Source organism: Copadichromis virginalis, linkage group LG1 (assembly GCF_057382275.1).
Source record: "Copadichromis virginalis isolate Kocher_CV1m ecotype Utaka linkage group LG1, C_Virginalis_male_GT1.1, whole genome shotgun sequence".
Taxonomy (NCBI): domain Eukaryota; kingdom Metazoa; phylum Chordata; class Actinopteri; order Cichliformes; family Cichlidae; genus Copadichromis; species Copadichromis virginalis.
This window is the reverse complement of record NC_140618.1, coordinates 23,039,513-23,059,256: the sequence shown is the minus strand read 5'-3', so window position 1 is coordinate 23,059,256 and position 19,744 is coordinate 23,039,513. Positions and strand designations below refer to the sequence as shown.

At 39.9% G+C, this 19,744-nt stretch overlaps 3 protein-coding genes across 4 annotated transcripts in view; 1 reads left to right on the top strand and 2 right to left on the bottom strand.

Moving 5' to 3' along the window:
- Window positions 1–380: 380 nt before the first annotated feature.
- cilp (cartilage intermediate layer protein, nucleotide pyrophosphohydrolase) lies at window positions 381–8,587 on the top strand. 2 transcript variants are annotated; one of them, XM_085455283.1, is made up of 9 exons: window positions 381–479; window positions 1,249–1,380; window positions 2,354–2,407; window positions 2,557–2,826; window positions 2,969–3,151; window positions 3,258–3,560; window positions 3,679–3,787; window positions 3,871–4,019; window positions 4,119–8,587. In XM_085455283.1, exons 2-9 carry the CDS (start codon window positions 1,317–1,319, stop codon window positions 6,479–6,481), a joined length of 3,495 nt encoding a protein of 1,164 aa, XP_085311409.1. In that variant the 5' UTR covers window positions 381–479; window positions 1,249–1,316; the 3' UTR covers window positions 6,482–8,587. The 2 variants fall into 2 exon arrangements, with proteins under 2 accessions (XP_085311409.1, XP_085311418.1); XM_085455292.1 differs by lacking the exon at window positions 381–479 and adding an exon at window positions 516–716.
- Window positions 7,219–12,055, bottom strand: eif3jb (eukaryotic translation initiation factor 3, subunit Jb). Its single transcript, XM_085455302.1, has 8 exons — window positions 11,964–12,055; window positions 11,728–11,816; window positions 9,481–9,538; window positions 9,290–9,387; window positions 9,105–9,201; window positions 8,427–8,597; window positions 8,246–8,319; window positions 7,219–8,060 (listed from the first exon to the last, which is right to left on the bottom strand). The coding sequence occupies exons 1-8, from the start codon at window positions 11,974–11,976 to the stop codon at window positions 7,932–7,934; spliced, it is 729 nt and encodes a 242-aa protein (XP_085311428.1). The 5' UTR covers window positions 11,977–12,055; the 3' UTR covers window positions 7,219–7,931.
- A 1,553-nt stretch (window positions 12,056–13,608) lies between these two features.
- strc1 (stereocilin 1) overlaps window positions 13,609–19,744 on the bottom strand; it is a 41,142-nt gene continuing 35,006 nt past the window's right edge. Inside the window, exon 29 of the mRNA XM_085455268.1 lies at window positions 13,609–14,314. Coding sequence (XP_085311394.1) covers window positions 14,220–14,314 — 95 coding nt within the window. The 3' untranslated portion in view covers window positions 13,609–14,219. The remainder of the gene's footprint in view (window positions 14,315–19,744) is intronic.

Sequence of the window (19,744 nt, the reverse complement as noted above, 5' to 3'; positions counted from 1 at the left end):
CAAGATTATAAAGTTGATGTGGAATATCTGAATCCCCAGCTCTTCCAGCTTAAGAAGGAAGCATGCAGACTGAGAGCAGAGCAGAGGACAAATGCCCAGATTGACCCTGACAGCACTGATCTTGGGCACGGGGATCGATTTTATTAACACCAGCATGTGTTGGTCAGAACCTCTGAATTTCCCATCTTATATATGTAAGACTATATAATAGCTGTTGTGCGTCATGGCTTTTATAAGAAATGTGATGAATTATAAAGATATTAGTGCAAAGATACTGTGGCACGCTGCCACAGAGGGAGGGGAGGGGGTGTTGGCTGAGGCAAAGAGGGAAGAGGTATAAAGGAGACATGAAGGAGTGTGTTGAACCAGAGGAGGGAAGAACTGAAGAGGAGGAAAGAAATGTGAAACAGAAGTATAACGGGAGAGAAAAGAAGGACATTCTAAGAGAGAAACAAAAACTAAGCTCAGAACAGAGAGAGGTAAGTAAAAATCAGTTTACTGGGCTACACAAATTCATGTGTCACAAGTCTGTTACTAACTGCTGAGACTGCACAGAGATGTGGCAACACTACATCAAAGTGAGCAGCTGTACTTATGGCCGATGTTGGTTGATTATGTTACAGAAAGTGGAGGGTTTATTCAAATTCCAGAGCTTGGAATTTAACTAGTGCCATTTGTGACTGGAATCAGGTGTCTTACCTGTAGCCTTATTCCGGGTTAGTCTTGCTGATACGAGTTTTACTATTAGTCTTTTTTTCTTCATTTCCTTCAACCCATCCATCTCAAGCCTAACTAACGTGTTGTTTCATCAACACTTTCTCTGTTCTTTCATCTTACAAGCAAAGGTGACAAATTAGTCTGCAGTGTACAATTTTTAAAGTGTGCTAATCTGAACCTTCTGTGTGGAGATTTGGACGGTGAGGCCAGTGTTTCAACAGTGGATGCACAAATGTTTGAGTGTTCCCCTGACAAATACTGATGACTAACACAGATGTGTAATCTGAGGGGGAAGGGGGGCTCTGTCCAGCCATGTTTGGGGGGGGGGGGGGTTTCATCCCAAAAGCTAAAAAGATCAAATGTATAATGGTGAATATACTTAAGGACAAATTTTCAATCTAAACATGAACTATTATTTTATTACTTTTGGCAGCTGATGCAATAAGTCAGTTTGAGTGTCAATACATATTTTAAAATTTGGATGGTTTTATCAAACGCTGCTAACATGAAACACTTTTTTCTCCACTGAAGTTCCTTGTGAGAAGCACACATACCAGGGGTGAAAGTTCAAGTGTCAAACGTGGCAGAAGAGTGTGAAAATGTCGCTGAGGTGTCTGTTCATTTTCTTGGGAATCACTGCAGCCACTGTTGTTACAGCTCAAGGTGGGTCTCTCACAAAAAGCTCCTTTTGTCATCATTTGAGTAAAAAGATGATTAAAGAAAAGTTACAAAGCATCACAGCCAGCACGCATTCGCGCATCGTAATGCCGTGTAAAGAGTATAGAGTGCAGTGATTTGCAAACCATTTGATTAGCATGATTGATGACAATGTATCAAATCGTAAACGTTTTTCAAAGTTTTGTGCGGGAAAAAAACATTGATGAAAGCGAAATGCTTGATAAAAGGACGTGACTGCCAAGTTCAGTAATGCTAAAAACATGTGGTGTGTAGTTTAAACTGCAACTGGTCAGTGATTGGGTACTAAAAAAAAAAAAAAACTAGAGGCAGAGTCTTTCACAACTAAAGATGGGGGGCCGGAAGGCTTGACAACTCTGTGAAAGACTGCATGTTCAGAATAACGTTTCTCAACATAAAATTACAAAGAATTTGGGTGTTTCATCTGGAGTCTGTAAGAACATTGACAGAATGTGGAGAAATCTCTGGCCAAAACCACTGCTCTAATGTCTGTGATGTTTAGTATTTCAACAGGCACTGTACTGAACACAAAACTGATTCCGCAGTAAAAATCACTGCATGGTCTCTTACTCTGGCACCAACATCCACACTCAAACTCACTTAAATAATCTTTCTTTCCCGTTCTTATGGGCTGTTTAATAAAGTTTTAAATTTTTTAAATACATTTTAATTCAGTTAATAATTAAGTTTTAACTTAAACTTCAGTTTTCCACTTAAGTGGAAATGAAACATTACATGTATAAAGGCAAATTGACACTACTGAGCCCTGCTCTCAAAAACTGACATAGATGTAACTCTATGTCTGTAAAGCTAGATTTAATGCGTAAAAGCTCAAGTTTTTCAAATATGTTTAGCGCCATCTTCTGTCAATATGGAACATTACATCGCCATGACAAACGTGACATGAGCTAATCAAATGTTTGTGATATGTCCTTTGCAGGATCATGGAGACAAAGTGGCAAAGAGTCTAGTTCTGCTGTCTACCAAACAGAAGGTAACTTTTGTTTCTTAAAAATCCAATAAATTTTCTGACTGATATAAAGTGTTCTTTCTATCGTCTTAAGTTTTATGAGATATGTTGAACACTGTAACAATGAGGTGCTATTAGGACCATATTTATTTCCGCACTCTCTTTGCACATAGATAACTATCAGTGGTCGACATGGTTCAATGTTGATCATCCTGGAGGCCGTGGAGATTATGAACAGCTGGATGCCATTCGTTTCTATTACCGTACCCGTGTATGCGAAACTCCAAAGGCAATCGAAGCCAGAACCACTGAATGGATCCCAGCGCGTGAAACTGGGGAGACGGTCCATGCAGACCCGACTGTGGGCTTCTGGTGCCTGAATGAAGAGCAAGGTCCCCAGCTCAACTGCTCCAACTATGCAGTCCGTTTCCTATGTCCAAAAGGTTTGGCCATGAACATTTTTTTTCTGTTTGCCTCTGTGCAGTAAAAAAGATCTATTTTTTTTTTGTTTGTTAAATTTTTTTTTTCATAATCTAAGTAAAATTACTTTTCAGAGTACTTCTATTTTTTTTTTCTTTCCCCCAGCACACAACAGTATTAACATTCAGGGAACCTGGGGACCATGGTCAGACTGGAGCCCATGTCCTGCCCTCTGTGGCCAAGTGGGGGTGCAACTTCGCCATCGAAATTGTCAATCTGACTCGCTGCTGTGCAGTGGGCCAAAATTAGATGGGAAAGCATGTAATGGACCTGAGTGCCCAAAGACAGGTGAAAAAAAGGCTTAATTAGGCTACACAGATAATAACATAGCACATATATGCAATTACAAATTTGTTACTAATAAACTTTTTCTTGTTTTTATGTTACTCCTTAGCTTGTTCCCTGCAGTGTGTGATGGGGCAAGCAAACTCTGACTGTGAATGCATGTGTGAAGAACACACAATGTTGGGTTCTGTACGCAGCGCTGGTGGTCTTGTCGCCAAAGGGGCCGCCATCCTTCGCTCTGGCAAATTCCTTACCCTTACAGACCACAATGGACATTTCCGCATACCCAATATCTGCCCTGATGGCAACACAACCCTGACTGTCAGGCTCAAGGGCCATGCCCCCCTTGATGTTGTTGTGCCCAAGAGCAGTGAGCGTACCTCTGTCCTCAGCGTCCAGCTAAAAAGAGCCGGTAGATGTCTATAGAATTACTTGTGGATCCAAATATGAAAGAATAATTCTGAACTGCATATTTACTAAAGTACAATCTGTTTAACATGTAGAGGTAATATTTTATTTCTGTTTTTTAGAGAAACTTCATGTGTTGAGCAATCCTGAAAGCAAGGTCAGGAGGGCAGGACAAAGTGCTGCCTTCTGCTGCAAAGTTGCAGGAACGCCACAGCCGGATGCATACCAATGGTAGGACTAATTATATTGGAATTTTAGACAGTAGACATGTTGAACTCCTATTGAATTATTTCATTTGTTTTGTAAACCAACAGGTTTCACAATAACACTCTCATGGAGAAGGAGTCAGAAAGCACCTTGGTCATAAGAGATCTGCATCCAGAGCAGTCTGGAGAATACTACTGCAGAGCAAGTGGTCCAACTGGAGCCATTAAGACTAAAACAGCTACTCTCAGGATCTTAGGTGCAGTATTAATTAAGTGAAAACACGTGCTGAATACACAGAAGTGAGAATTTTAGTATACGCAAACTAAATCATTTTAATTTCTTCATCTAAACACAGGCAGAGATGAGCATTCATGCAACCCTAAACCTGAATCCCACCTCATCCGCCTTCCACACGACTGCTTCCAAAACAGTACCAACTCATTCTACTACGATGTGGGCAAGTGTCCCCCAAGTACATGTGCTGAACAGCTCGACAATGGTATCAGGTGCAAAGACAAAGTGGCTTATTGCTGCGGTGTGGCAAAAATGGAGGAAAGACAGCTAACATGTCAGGGCTACCAACTGCCCACCATGGTGGTGACCAAGTGTGGCTGCCAGAAATGTGTGGACACTAAGTCCATTGTGCATGGTAGGGCCATTGCTGCAGACAATGGAGAACCAATGCGGTTTGGTCATATTTTTATGAATGGAGTCAGAATTAGTCGTACAGGCTACAAAGGAACCTTCTCTATCCAAATCCCCCAAGATACAGAGAGGCTAGTATTAACCTTCATGGACAACATGCAGAAATTTGTCAACACCACAAAAGTGCTTCCATTTAACACCAAAGGTGGGGCTGTTTACCATGAGATAAAACTTCTCAGAAAAAAAGCCCCTGTGACAATCAGCTCCACAGAAACCAATACTCTTGAGCTTGGGGAGGTAGAGAGCCAGGAGCCAATGGTTCAAATCCAGATTCCTCCCTATTCCTTCTACAAGGAAAATGGCGAAGTCTTCACGGGTAACGTCAGTGCTAGTGTAACATTTCTCGACCCCAGAGACATCTCCACAGCTGCCGCAGCTCAAAGTGATCTAAATTTTATCGGAGATGAAGGTGATACCATGCCACTGAGGACCTATGGCATGTTTTCAGTTGACTTTAGAGGTGAAGAAAACAATGAGCCACTGAATGCAGGTGAAGTAAAAGTTTCACTGGACTCTGCTCAGGTTCAGATGTCAGAGCACCTCAACACCATGAAGCTGTGGTCACTGAACCCTGAAACTGGTCTGTGGGAGGAGGAGGGGAGTCTGCAGGTGGAGAAGAAGAAAAGAGGCAAAAGGGAGGAGAGAACATTTTTGATTGGTAACATGGAGATCAGAGAAAGGCGACTGTTTAACTTGGATGTCCCAGAGAACCGTAGGTGTTATGTGAAAGTTCGGGCTTTCCGCAGTGAACGGTTCATGCCCAGCGAGCAGGTGGAAGGAGTTGTGATCAGTCTCATAAATATGGAGCCCAAAGCTGGCTACTCCACCAATCCCCGTGCCTGGGGCCGATTTGATAGTGTGGTCACTGGTCCCAATGGAGCTTGTCTTCCTGCTTTCTGCGATGAACAGAAAGCTGACGCCTATACCGCCTATATCATGGCCAACCTCGGTGGAGAGGAACTGGAGGCTGTCCCGTCTGCTCCCAAATTCAATCCCAACCTCATTGGAGTGCCTCAGCCTTACCTTGGTAAACTAAACTACATGCGATCTGACCACGAGGACCCCAGAGTGAAGAAGACAGCATTCAGCATCAATGTAGCAAAACCAAGCCCCAACACAGCCGAGGAAGGTAACGGACCAGTGTACCCATTTGAGAACTTGAAAGAATGTGAGGAGGCCCCATTTAGTGCAGCACACTTCCGGTTCTCAAGAGTCGAAGGAGATCGCTACGATTACAACACAGTGCCCTTTAATGAAGATGACCCCATGAGCTGGACGGAGGATTACCTAAGTTGGTGGCCCAAGCCTATGGAATACCGGGCCTGCTACATCAAGGTCAAAATCAACAGCCCGCATGAGATCAATGTGCGGTCCCACAACATGGGCGGTACCCATCCCAAGACCGTAGGCCAGTTGTACGGCCTTCGAGACACTCGCAGCATTCGCGACATGGACCAGACATCTGTTTCAGCAGTGTGTCTGGAATTCAAGTGCAGTGGGATGCTGTACGATCAGGAACGTGTAGATCGTACACTGGTGAAGGTGATCCCACAAGGAAGCTGCAAGAGAGATCATGTCAACTCAATGCTTCAGGAGTATTTAGTCAACCACCTGCCCCTAGCTGTCAACAATGACACCAATGAGTTCACCATGCTGGCGCCTCTTGACCCTCTGGGCCATAACTACGGAATTTATACGGTGACAGACCAGGATCCCCGCACAGCCAAAGAAATTGCACTTGGCCGCTGCTTTGACGGTACTTCTGACGCCACATCTCGGGTCATGAAAACCAATGAGGGCATAGCGCTAACGTTTATTTGTGGAGACCGTGAGGTTACACGCCAGAATGTCTTTCAAACAATGCAGCGCTCTCAAGGTCAGACAGTAGGAACAAACATCGTGAGAGGGGAAAGCAGGCAGAACCAGCGCCGGCAGAGGGCAAACGCACCACGCAGCAGTCGTAGACGTAGCACCAGAAACCCTGAGGGAAAACGTACAAAAGCCAGAAACTAGACAAGAGGAGACCTAGGAACAACATGAAGACCAGACGATGACTTGCTAAAATGAAACCAGATGGTGTTAACATGTTTTTGTTTATACATCCATAAATATCCCCCACCCCCACTTGAAGAGTAACTAAACTGTTATGCTAATTTCTTGCATCTTCATCTCAAGGAATATGTAATGTTTCTTCCTCTCACTTTACATTACTGTGGCAAATATTTACTTGAAAATGTAAATAGAGTATTTATTACACAAGTATTATCATCTTTCCAACTGTACTATAAACAAGGACAAAAACAATATTTTTTTGACCAGTGATTTATTAAATTAGATGCTTATAAAACACTGCAGATGCTGTATCTTCCACATTGTATGTATCCAATTGTCCATGTAACATTTAAACTGGTCAACTGCTTAAAAAGAAAAAAAAAAAAAAAAAAAAGACAGGAGAAAAACTCTCCTTTCAGCCAACTGTAGCCCATATGAAGACATGGTGGGGTGAAGCCCATAAGCCCCCGCTCCTCATCACACTTGATACAAGCCTGCAGAAGCAACAATTAGGAGACCAGTTGTAGCAAGTTAATCCACTTGCCTGATCCATACTTTTTTTGCATTAGTAGAAATCAATTAGTAATTTTCTGTCATGCACAAAAAACAAAACAAACAAACAAACAAAAACAAAAAAAACTAAGTACTGTTTGCTCCATATTTTCAAGGATATTCCAGAGATATCAAGAGAATGGCTGTGAGGTTTTAAAGTCACATTTATTATACTTCTCTATCCCTTTTATCTTACAGTGAATGTTGTGTGCTCTCTGCAAGCTTACAACTACTACGTTCATATTGCGTCAGTCAACCTTTCCAGAAATAAAGATGAATAATGGACTGAATAATTGTCTGCATTTGGCAACTGAAGTTATAGATACTATATACACTTGCCTGTAAGAAAATCATCCACAGGTAAGTGAGACCTATAATATATACATGACATTCTGTTTAAAGGATTTGCATAGAACCATGTGTTTCTATGTCACTAGACTTATAACTGCAATACTGTATCTGACATTTTGACAGGAGCAACATTTAATTTAAAAAGAAACAAAAAAAACAAAACAAAAAACAAGCCCTGCAAAACTCAGATAACAGCAGTTATGGTAGTATTCTCCGTTGTAGCTGGGTCGAGCAACAGATTCCGCGTGATTTGTTTGTGAGTTGAGGCTGAATGAGAGAGAAAAGGCAATTCCATTTGCATGGAAGGAGAAAAGAAGAAGAAGAAGAAAAAAACCGTGAGTGGCGAGACTGGATGCTCCCTGGTATAGTCCCTCTGGTCACTGAAGCAAAATGAAGGGGGCAAGACACAGTTCAGATTTTCCAGGATGGCACTGGACAGCATGAGAAGGTACAGCTGCATTTCTGACAGTCGGGAGAAGGGGAAAGGGCAGTAGTGATGAAGCCAGTGTCACATGAAGTCCTCATAGTCTTGGGCGTAGCCTCCATCAAACGCTGCATAGTCAAGGTCATCTTTGAGCTGTGCTTTCAAACCACCTCCAGCTAAGACCCCCTTCTTCTTCTTTTTTCCTTTGTTTTGCTGTAGAAGGCAAATAAAAGCGACTTAAACTAAATACATATATATTTGAAAACGACTATATAACTACAAACTTTTGCCAGAGTTTACTTTTTATGATTGGACATTGAGTAAGTATTGGGTGAGTAGCACCCCCTGCTGAATAGAAACTTAATTAACTTAATAAATGCAAGCATGCAGTCACTTACTTTTTCTTGTTTCTGTTTTTCACTAAGTAGGACTGACAGGGAATTACTGATTTTCTTCAAGTCATCTACTTCCACTGTAAGAGGAAGAAAAATAAGTAGTTATTGGACAAGCCCAGTGCATTTTTAATTTAAGACAAGTGTAATAAAAAATGTTCAGTAAAAGCAGGAAAAAAAGACTTACATGAAATACAAAGTTCCCGAAACAATGACTCCAAGAAACTTGAATAATGCACAGATTTTTCAAACTGGGTTATCTTTTCTTTTAGCATTTTTTCAAACTCTGTGAAGTCTTCTTTGGAAGATGGACACATGGCATCAATTCCAGTGACACTGTTTGAAGTGCTGCCAACACCTGAAAAATATTTAAAGGTCACCATTACATACATTAATCACAACAAGATGAACAATATCAGGTCTCAAAAATCCCATATCTGTAGTATATACTTTTGTTAGACATGCGGCAGTTTAAAAAACACAGAGTCTACAGCATCAGGACCACAAAACACAAATATTTTCCTCAAATCACAGCTTTCCCAAAGCATGTGTAAAGATCTTACTTAAAGCTTCAGCTTTTAGAGTCCACTCTAAACATTTTACAGATAATAGAATGGTGCATTGTTCCTTTGGAGGTGAGGTATAGTATGTGGCATCTACAGCAGGATTACTGGGACATCTGTGTAAAATGTAAAACCCAAACAAGTATTTAAGCCTTTTAAGTCTTAGTTAAATGTTAACTACAAGCAACAGCGACTAATGTATTGCAAACTAAATGTATTGCATCAGTTATACAACCTGATTTTGTGGAAGACCTCATATTCTTGATAAAAAAAAAAAGTTTCTACACCTGATCCGGTCTTACCAAAAGCATCTTTTGCTAGCTCCAAGTCTGCATCTTCCTGTAATTTCTTCACTCTTAATTTTTCTGCCAGCTGTTCTTCAGGAGTGAGCTCGTCTTCCTGTAAATAAAAATGTAAGAGTTAAGATATTATTAGAGATAAACGAGCATAGAGTCAGAAGGTTTACAGATGAGAAAGTGGGACTTACTTCTTGCTGTTCCACTGCCTCCTGTTGTTTCTTCTTCATCCGGTTTTCTTTCTCTTTTATCTTTTCACTAAGCTTTTTCTTTTCAGAAACCTTTGGTTCTGCAAATTAAAATAATGACATAAGAAACATAAAATCATTCAGTAATCAAGTATAATCCATTAGTGAAAGGCAAGCGGTACTGGAGTACAAACCTGGTTTCTTCACATCTGTTTTTTTCTCTTCATCTTCTTCATCATCGTCCCAGTTGTCCTGTGAACACAGAACGTAATGTGTGTAATTGTTGCCTTTTTATTAATATCTATGCTAGAAGTTGTAAATATATAGCCAAAGATGTACAATATAACCAAAAATAAACAAAACAAAAAAACAAACAATAACAATTTTTTTCTGAGCAACATCTTAACACCTACAGAGTTAGACAACTTTACGAATGTAAGTTAGTTCAAAGGCTGCAATCAGTCAGAATTTTTATTTTAAAATAACAAAAAATCTAAACTTTTTAAAACTAAAATGATCAGTTATCGACATGCAACAGCTGCCACTTCATTTTCTGAAGATGAATAACTTTTGTTCTACCTCTAGTTCAAATTATTCTAGTCCTGATTACACTGGTGCAGATGTATATAAGCTGGATCGATCAATGTTACTGATCCAACAAGGGTAATAACTATGTTACAGTACCAGGATAAAGAATAAAAATAGTACAGTCTACAGTCAACTTAAAGTACCACATGCACACAGTGAGTGCTTAATACTGTGTGATAATGCAGAACTTGTATATATTAAACAGTGGTTAAGAATCAAAAAAAATATAACAACATTAAAGCTTAAGATTCTGTAATTCATGACAATGAGTTACGAGTTATGACATCAGTGTTAATTTATTAATTTTATCCTTTTTGGCTGCTACCTCAAAGCACACTGTGCGCTGTCGATCTTACGTGCTGCACAATAATGTATAATATTTAGTATTTACTGTTATATTCACATAGATCATTGTGATGATGTCGTTTATTATATTGCTCTCTTTTTCTTTACTTGTTTTCTCTTTTTTCTTTCTCAACAGGTGATCCAGGTGATTGATATATGCATTTGTCTGTTTGTTTTGTTGGTTTTTGCCCCTTATCACCATCCCTCTTCCCCGCCCGTTCACCTATAAATTATTAATTTATAGGTGATGACTCTTCAGACATCACTTGGGTTGTGATCCTGTAGATTGCTGTCTTATATTAAGATCCACCTTAAGTGTCACTACAAATAAATGTAATCCTATCCAAGAAGACACTAATTTCTAACTGAAATATCCAATACTTTAAACTGTGAATTACTACACAATAAACATTTGACAACTGGCCTGTTGCATTTCCAGCAGGTTATGAACAACAACAACAGCAGCAGCAGGATGAAAGTCGCCTGGGAATAAATGTAATTATCTTGAGTAAAAATTAACTTTGTGCTATTGTCTTATTTCCACAAAAATCTTAACCCTTCTTCCTAAACAATGACCATTTTGTACTACAGTGGACATAAAACCACCAGGCTCTTCAGTCTGGACGCCATATGCGACAGAAAACGGGAGAACTGAAGAGGCCTCTGCCAGCACTTTCCACAGGATCAATTATCTGAGGCTTCTGGACAGAGACCGTGCCAGCTTTCACGTAGCAGCCACCTGTATTACGGTATCAGCTGAACAGCGGCTTCCTACTGCCTGCTGTAAAGTCGGAAAGTTCCAGGCCTAGTTCTTGGCTGAGTTGAGTCATCAACCCAATGGATGATTTCATCTGAATGGGGCTAAAGTTGGTTAGCACGCTAACGCCGCCTCATACTCAACGTGACTCAAGCTGTGGGTTTGCCAGAGTAGACATAATTATGCTAATCTCCAATAATCGTTTAATGTAACTAAATCTGTGTAATAATGGGATGGACCTGTATATTAGGAACACATGACCAAATCACTCAATACTGAGGTTACCCAACATTAAAGCTTATTTACAGACGCAACAATACACGAGAGCTAGCAGACTAGCTAGCTCAAGTGGCCCGTCCGGTGAGAGATTTGCTTCAAGCACCGCTATCAAAATTCATGACACCAAGAGAAGTTGAAAACACTACTAACGTCCAAAATTTGATTAAACCCATAAGTATGAACTGGCACGCCATTATTCAGTTTGTTAACAATACGTTTGAATGACTGAAACTCGAATACCAGCATACCGTTAGCTGAGCTAGAGTTTCCAGAGGCTGCCTGTTGGAGCCACATGAGTTAGCATAAAGCTAACAGGGGTTCGGAGGTTCGGACTGACAGGCGACGAGAAACCACGACGAAGCGTGGCATTACATCCTATCGCTTTCTCGGTCAGCTAACAGCTCGCAAACAACCGGTGGCCGATTTTAAAAAGCGGCTCAGACTGTACCGAGTGTTCGTCACGATATTGTACCTTAACATCTTCATCTTCGTCCTCGCCTTCCCATTTGTCCAGCGCTGCCGCCTTTTTAATCGGTTCCTCCGGCTCGAAGTTGTCAGCGTCTGTAAAAACAACAACATGAGAGTCGTTAGGTCAGTCCACATCTGACACCCGGAGTTAACAATGAGAGGTGTATTAGGCCCTTAAAACACCGAGTGCGACAAGTAAATGTTGTACAGATAGCCATCCTTCCCAACTTAGTTTCTCACCCCAGTCCGCCATGTTGGCTGTGTTGCTTGTGTTTGACAGGCTCGCTGTACAGTCAGTGCAGCAGCCCGTTGGCCACGTTCAGAAACAGCTCCCACCTTCTGGGCGGCACTCCGGCCTTATCTAATGTCCACGGAGCACTTTCAGCACAACGACCCCGATATAACTAATCTCATCACGCCTTTATTGATTTCAATTGTAAACATGAGACGCTACAAGCTAGCTGAAGCCAAGTTCCACACATTTTTAAGTCGAGCATTGTAAAATAAATGTGTTAAAAGTACATTTTACATAATTCTTACATAAAGAGTCAAAACCTATTCTTAATCTCTTTTGGATACATTTGGATACACTACATATTATTTTAATCGAAGAAAAATAATTAATAATAAGCCTTAATTTTGACTGAATCTCATAAGGGAGTATAATAAAGTATATACATTAAAAATAGTTTTTAATCATTCTTGTGGAGAAAGCGCAGTGCCTCAGATGTATGATATTGATGGGAATTGAAATGGAAATGGTGATCAATAATTCCTCAGCGATATATTAAAATAAATAATATTTTTGAAGGAGCAAGGTTGAGCTGGAAAGGATGTGCAGCAGGTTAGGGTGATTGAGATAGAGATGGAAATGTAGTAATGAATAAAGTTTGCTGAGAAAGTGGAAAGGCTACTTTGAGGAGCTCATGAATGACGAAAATGAGAGAAAGCTGAGGATAGATGGAGGACAGTGAATGAGGAAGTGCAGAGGATTAGTAAAGAGGAAGCAAGGAAAACTATAAATAGGATGAAGAGTGAAAAGGCAGTTGGTCCAGATGACATAACTGTGGAGGAGACATCCAGGAGAGGGGGCAGTGGACCAGATTAGAGTGTGAGAGGATGCCTAGGGGATGGAGAAGAATTGTACTAGCACCCATTTTTAAAAATAAGAGTGATGTACGACCCCTAAATGAAGCAACTGAAAGAAGAAAAGGAATTCTTTATACGACCCTTGCAAATGTGATTAATATCCAATTACCTATTGCAAAAAATCTAGTTTCATACACTCTTTCTTTTCTTTTTTTTTTTTTGGGCCTGTCCCGTTTGGCTCTTTTGCCATCAGAATTGTTGTCTAAAGGCAAAGAAAGATGCCCAACGGATTTACTTTACCAAACTGACAATCCCAGCCTTGCCGTAATGGTCCATTACCTATAATATCCAATTACCTATTGCAAAAAATCTAGTTTCATACACTCTTTCTGTTTCATCATCAGTGATCATGATTTTGACTTCATTCCTTATTTGTCTGTTACTAAATATGATAAGCTTTGTTTTGATCTGATTTATTGCTAATTTCAACTGTATTCAGAAGCTATTCCAAACTTTTTCCACGGTATAAACAGTTTAGAGCCCTCCTTGTTGAACCTCACAATGAAACCGGAGTTATTATTTATTTGCACACAGTGGTATCTATCAATGTGGTAGCTATTTAACCAATGTGCCATCCCGTTGATACCGTTATCTCCGGTTTTATCTTTAGTAATCTGTCATCTCTAGTGTCAAATGCTTTTTGAATGGTGAACAGAACTGTGGGTAAGACTCAGCTCTGTTAACAAGCAATAAAGCAATAAAAAGAGTCAATCAGAGGTAGATTGGTTCAGTTTATTGATCATTTAGATTCATTTTAATCACACCACCAATTGTGCACAACAGTACAAAACTCACAGCAACAACAGATCAAAGTTGATCAATACTAATACAATCAGGCCCTACTAAGTATTGTTTTGTAATCAAGATAACTCAAAATAGACAGATATATAGAAAGTGTTATCACTATTACTCACATAAACCTATAGTTCCCCAAAAATAAATAACTTTGTACAACAGATTTCTCTCATAATAACTGCACAACAATTATATTCTAACCTTTATCATTTTTAAGTATTATTTCTAGGTATGGCATCCCTGAGAAGGATATATATGGGACAGTGTTTAGATAGGTTTGTACAAAAATAAATAAATAGTCTAGGATCTGTGGGTATTAGATAGACTTGCTGATTAAAACAAACAGCTCCTACTCTCTCAAACTGTTAACTTTGTTCTTTCAGTGCTAAATGTTGATGGTAAAGTAATAGTTATGCAAGATCAATTACAGTGTTGGTAAAAAGAGTACGGAAAGCTTTAAATGCTGTTTATTTCAAAGAAATACAGCATTGCGCAGAAAGACAATCATCATGTGGATGAGGGGGTCTCCTGATTCGGCTGGGGTGAACGAGGTCATGTGTCAGGGCAGAGCAGGACGGTCAGCAGCATCAGCAGTCCCAATAAGAGACACAGGGGGCTGTGGCTCAACGCCAACCCCAGTGACCTCCCTACAGGAATTCAGCAAAAGCATTACAAATGTAGAGCTATGCAAAAATATAGTTCAGGCAGATTATCTGACTTAGAATATCATTAACAAAAAAAATAATCACAGTGAAAAATGACAATCACATCACTGTAGGCACTCTCTTCACACCTAGAGTATCCATGCATAGCATATCCAGCAAGGCATAATGTTCATAATCTCAGTTAGAAAAGAAAGCACACTGGAAACATCTAGAAGTACAATGAGAACAAAGTGCTGAAACCAGCAAGCAAACAACAGCAGCTATTGTCAGCCTTGATTTTGGGAGTCAAATTACAGTAATAATTTATACACTCACAGGTCACTTTATTAGGTATAGCTTGCTAGTACTGGTTTGGTCCCCTTTTGCCTTCAGAACTGCCTTAATTCTTAATTCCTCACAGATTTTGGTCTATACTGACGTGATAGCATCACACAGTTGATGCAGATTTGTTAGCTGCACATCCATAACGCGACTCTCCAGTTTTACCACATCTCACTGGTGTTCTACTGGATTGAGAGCTGGTGAACTCCTCCTACTGGAAACTGCCATCAGAAGATTGTACACTGTGGTCATAATGGGATGGATGTAATGAGCAACAGTACTCAGTCAGACTGTGGTGTTTAAATGATGCTCACATGGTACTAAGCGGCTCAAAGTGTGTGGAAAAAATGGGCAACAGGAGCAGAAAACAACTCTTGTCAGCTAGGAACAGAAAACTGAGGCTAAATTTCACACTGGGTCATCCAAAATTGGACAAACAGATTGGAGGGTCACAATTTGGCTTAAAAAGCATGGAAACACAAAAACGATTGTTGGTTCACTGTGTTCAAAGTTCAGGCTGCTGGTGGTGTGATAGATATATTTCCGTAGCACACTTTGGGCAGGTTAGTACCAGCTAAGCATTGTTTTAACAACACACGCCTACCTGAGTATTGTTGTTGATGTGTCATGTTCATCCCATTATGACCACAGTGTAATGCACCATGTCACAAAGCTGAAATCATCTCAAACTGGTTTCTTGAGCATGACAATGAGCTCACTGCACTAAGAAACCCTCCACAGACACTAGATCTCAGTCCAATTGAGCACCATAGCTGGACCGGCCATCGGGCATACCGGGCATTTGCCCGGTGGGCCGCTGGCGATTTTTTGGATTTTTTTAGGAAGGGTATATATGATGAAAGGTGTTGGATTGGCCAATTGGTCATGATCGACTCTGGGCTGGACCAATTACAGCCGAGGAGGCCGGATGCACCCTCTCCCTTGTTTAGCAATCACGTGATTTTCACGCATTGCATGCCGGGAACTCGTGGCAAAACAATCCAAGCATTTGCAGCACCGCAAAACGTTCATTTTCCGGTTCCAATGCCTTCTTGTTTTTTCTTTGACGTACAAAAAGGAATGTACAAAAACAAAAGGAGAACAATGCCGGTCCGTACAAAGACAGACTCGACGAAAGGACAAAGAAAAGATACGAGGAAAAAATCAAAGGAGTGAAAGGGTTAGACCCTTACGAGCACACAGAGTGGACAAAAGACGTTAGCGTGCTGCCCAACTTTCACCACGCTCATATTTATAATTATACGGTTCTTGGAGTGAGTGCATACACTCATGAAGTTTAGTAACTTCAGGTCACTGCAACAAGCCCAGGTACAGTTTACCGACGGATGGGTACAGGACCTTGAAATGCACCGTGTAGAACGAAAGACCATCGTACAAACAAAGGTAAGTTTACCAGTCTCACAAATCGTCTCATAGATACACATTCGTTAACCGTTTATTACCATAACCTTTGAGCTCAACGGTAATTAATTAGTAGTGGAAATAATTTCTGGTAGCATTACAGAAATGTAGCAGTGACAATAATATTGTATGCTGTAATCGCACTGGACAATTAGTGATACAAAACAACTGTTTTATCCTGTGAATAAAAGTATATATTTTTGTCAATGTACCATGGTAATAACAGAAGCGAAACGCAATATTGTGTCAGGACAATTCACTATTTATGCACAATAAACACAATAAACAAAGGAGCATAGCGCAATAATTTCTGTTCAGCGCCAGACTTGCTTGTAACCTATATCACCAATTATGTTAAGAAAAATGACGTATTAACTACTACAAAACTCTGACCTTTGTGGGAATGCTTGGAGCAGACTAACATGTGAGCTGGAGTGTTGTGAGACGTTATATTTGGTATATCCAGACCATCCACCGCGGTAAAGTGAGCCGTCATTTGTGAGCCGCGGTCAAGCCAGCCGCCTCCTATCCGCCGCATAAATTTCCTTGCGCTTTTACACCAGTCTTTACGGTAGCGCCTTTTCGCTTTATGTGCCGATTGAAAGACTATACCCGCGCGCGCACAAATTACAATGTAGCAGCCCGATACAGTCAATACAATTATGGAAATGTCAGAAATTCATTAAAAATCATCCTGAGTAGTTGAGGTCCAACTTTCAACACATCCCCCCTCTGGGACACCTACTGTACCTGTGTGCCAGGTTTCACCCAGATTTACTGTAGAATTCCTCAGAAATTAAAGGGTACTTGTATTCAATGCAATACAACCAATGCACTACAATTGTGTCAATTTTCAAAAATTCATTAAAAATCATCCTGAGTAGTTGATGTCCAACTTTCAACACATCCCCCCTCTGGGACACCTACTGTACCTGTGTGCCAAGTTTCATCCAGATTTACTGTAGAATTCCTCAGAAATTAATGGAAACATTTATTCAATCTAATACAGCCAATGCACTACAATTGTGTCAATTTTCAAAAATTCATTAAAAATCATCCTGAGTAGTTGATGTACAACTTTCAACAGATTCCTTCTCTGGGACACCTACTGTACCTGTGTGCCAGGTTTCAGCCAGATTTACTGTAGAATTCCTCAGAAATTAAAGGGTACTTGTATTCAATGCAATACAGCCAATACACTATAATTATGTCAATTTTCAAAAATTCATTAAAAATCATCCTGAGTAGTTGATGTCCAACTTTCAACACATCCCCCCTCTGGGACACCTACTGTACCTGTGTGCCAGGTTTCATCCAGATTTACTATAGATTTCCTCAGAAATTAATGGAAACATTTATTCAATCTAATACAGCCAATGCACTACAATTGTGTCAATTTTCAAAAATTCATTAAAAATCATCCTGAGTAGTTGATGTCCAACTTTCAACAGATTCCTTCTCTGGGACACCTACTGTACCTGTGTGCCAGGTTTCAGCCAGATTTACTGTAGAATTCCTCAGAAATTAAAGGGTACTTGTATTCAATGCAATACAGCCAATACACTATAATTATGTCAATTTTCAAAAATTCATTAAAAATCATCCTGAGTAGTTGATGTCCAACTTTCAACACACCCCCCCTCTGGGACACCTACTGTACCTGTGTGCCAAGTTTCATCCAGATTTACTGTAGAATTCCTCAGAAATTAATGGAAACATTTATTCAATCTAATACAGTCAGTACAATAGAATTATGTCATTTTTCAAAAATTCATTAAAAATCATCCTGAGTAGTTGATGTCCAACTTTCAACACATCCCTCCTCTAGGACACCTACTGTACCTGTGTGCCAGGTTTCATCCAGATTTACTGTAGATTTCCTCAGAAATTAATGGAAACATTTATTCAATCTAATACAGCCAATGCACTACAATTGTGTCAATTTTCAAAAATTCATTAAAAATCATCCTGAGTAGTTGATGTCCAACTTTCAACAGATTCCTTCTCTGGGACACCTACTGTACCTGTGTGCCAGGTTTCAGCCAGATTTACTGTAGAATTCCTCAGAAATTAAAGGGTACTTGTATTCAATGCAATACAGCCAATACACTATAATTATGTCAATTTTCAAAAATTCATTAAAAATCATCCTGAGTAGTTGATGTCCAACTTTCAACACATCCCCCCTCTGGGACACCTACTGTACCTGTGTGCCAAGTTTCATCCAGATTTACTGTAGAATTCCTCAGAAATTAATGGAAACATTTATTCAATCTAATACAGTCAGTACAATAGAATTATGTCATTTTTCAAAAATTCCTTAAAAATCATCCTGAGTAGTTGATGTCCAACTTTCAACACATCCCTCCTCTAGGACACCTACTGTACCTGTGTGCCAAGTTTCATCCAGATTTACTGTAGATTTCCTCAGAAATTAATGGAAACATTTATTCAATCTAATACAGCCAATACACTACAATTGTGTCAATTTTCAAAAATTCATTAAAAATCATCCTGAGTAGTTGATGTCCAACTTTCAACACATCCCTCCTCTAGGACACCTACTGTACCTGTGTGCCAAGTTTCATCCAGATTTACTGTAGAATTCCTCAGAAATTAATGGAGACATTTATTCAATCTAATACAGTCAGTACAATAGAATTATGTCATTTTTCAAAAATTCATTAAAAATCATCCTGAGTAGTTGATGTCCAACTTTCAACACATCCCTCCTCTAGGACACCTACTGTACCTGTGTGCCAAGTTTCATCCAGATTTACTGTAGATTTCCTCAGAAATTAATGGAAACATTTATTCAATCTAATACAGCCAATACACTACAATTGTGTCAATTTTCAAAAATTCATTAAAAATCATCCTGAGTAGTTGATGTCCAACTTTCAACACATCCCTCCTCTAGGACACCTACTGTACCTGTGTGCCAAGTTTCATCCAGATTTACTGTAGAATTCCTCAGAAATTAATGGAGACATTTATTCAATCTAATACAGTCAGTACAATAGAATTATGTCATTTTTCAAAAATTCATTAAAAATCATCCTGAGTAGTTGATGTCCAACTTTCAACAGATTCCTTCTCTGGGACACCTACTGTACCTGTGTGCCAAGTTTCAGCCAGATTCACTGTAAAATTACTCAGAAATTAATGGACATTTATATGCAATTCAATACAGCCAATACACTACAATTATGGAAATTTCAGAAATTCATTAAAAATCATCCTGAGTAGTTGAGGTCCAACTTTCAACACATCCCTCCTCCGGGAAACCTGCTGTACGTCTGGGCCAAGTTTCAGCCAGATTTACTGTAATATTCTTCAGAAATTGCAGGGAACTTATGTTCAGTGCAAGAAAGGCTGAAAGACGACCACCACTGAACAAGACACACAAGCTGAAACGTCAAGACTGGGCCAAGAAATATCTCAAGACTGATTTTTCTAAGGTTTTATGGACTGATGAAATGAGAGTGAGTCTTGATGGGCCAGATGGATGGGCCCGTGGCTGGATTGGTAAAGGGCAGATAGCTCCAGTCTGACTCAGACGCCAGCAAGGTGGAGGTGGAGTACTGGTTTGGGCTGGTATCATTAAAGATGAGCTTGTGGGGCCTTTTCGGGTTGAGGATGGAGTCAAGCTCAACTCCCAGTCCTACT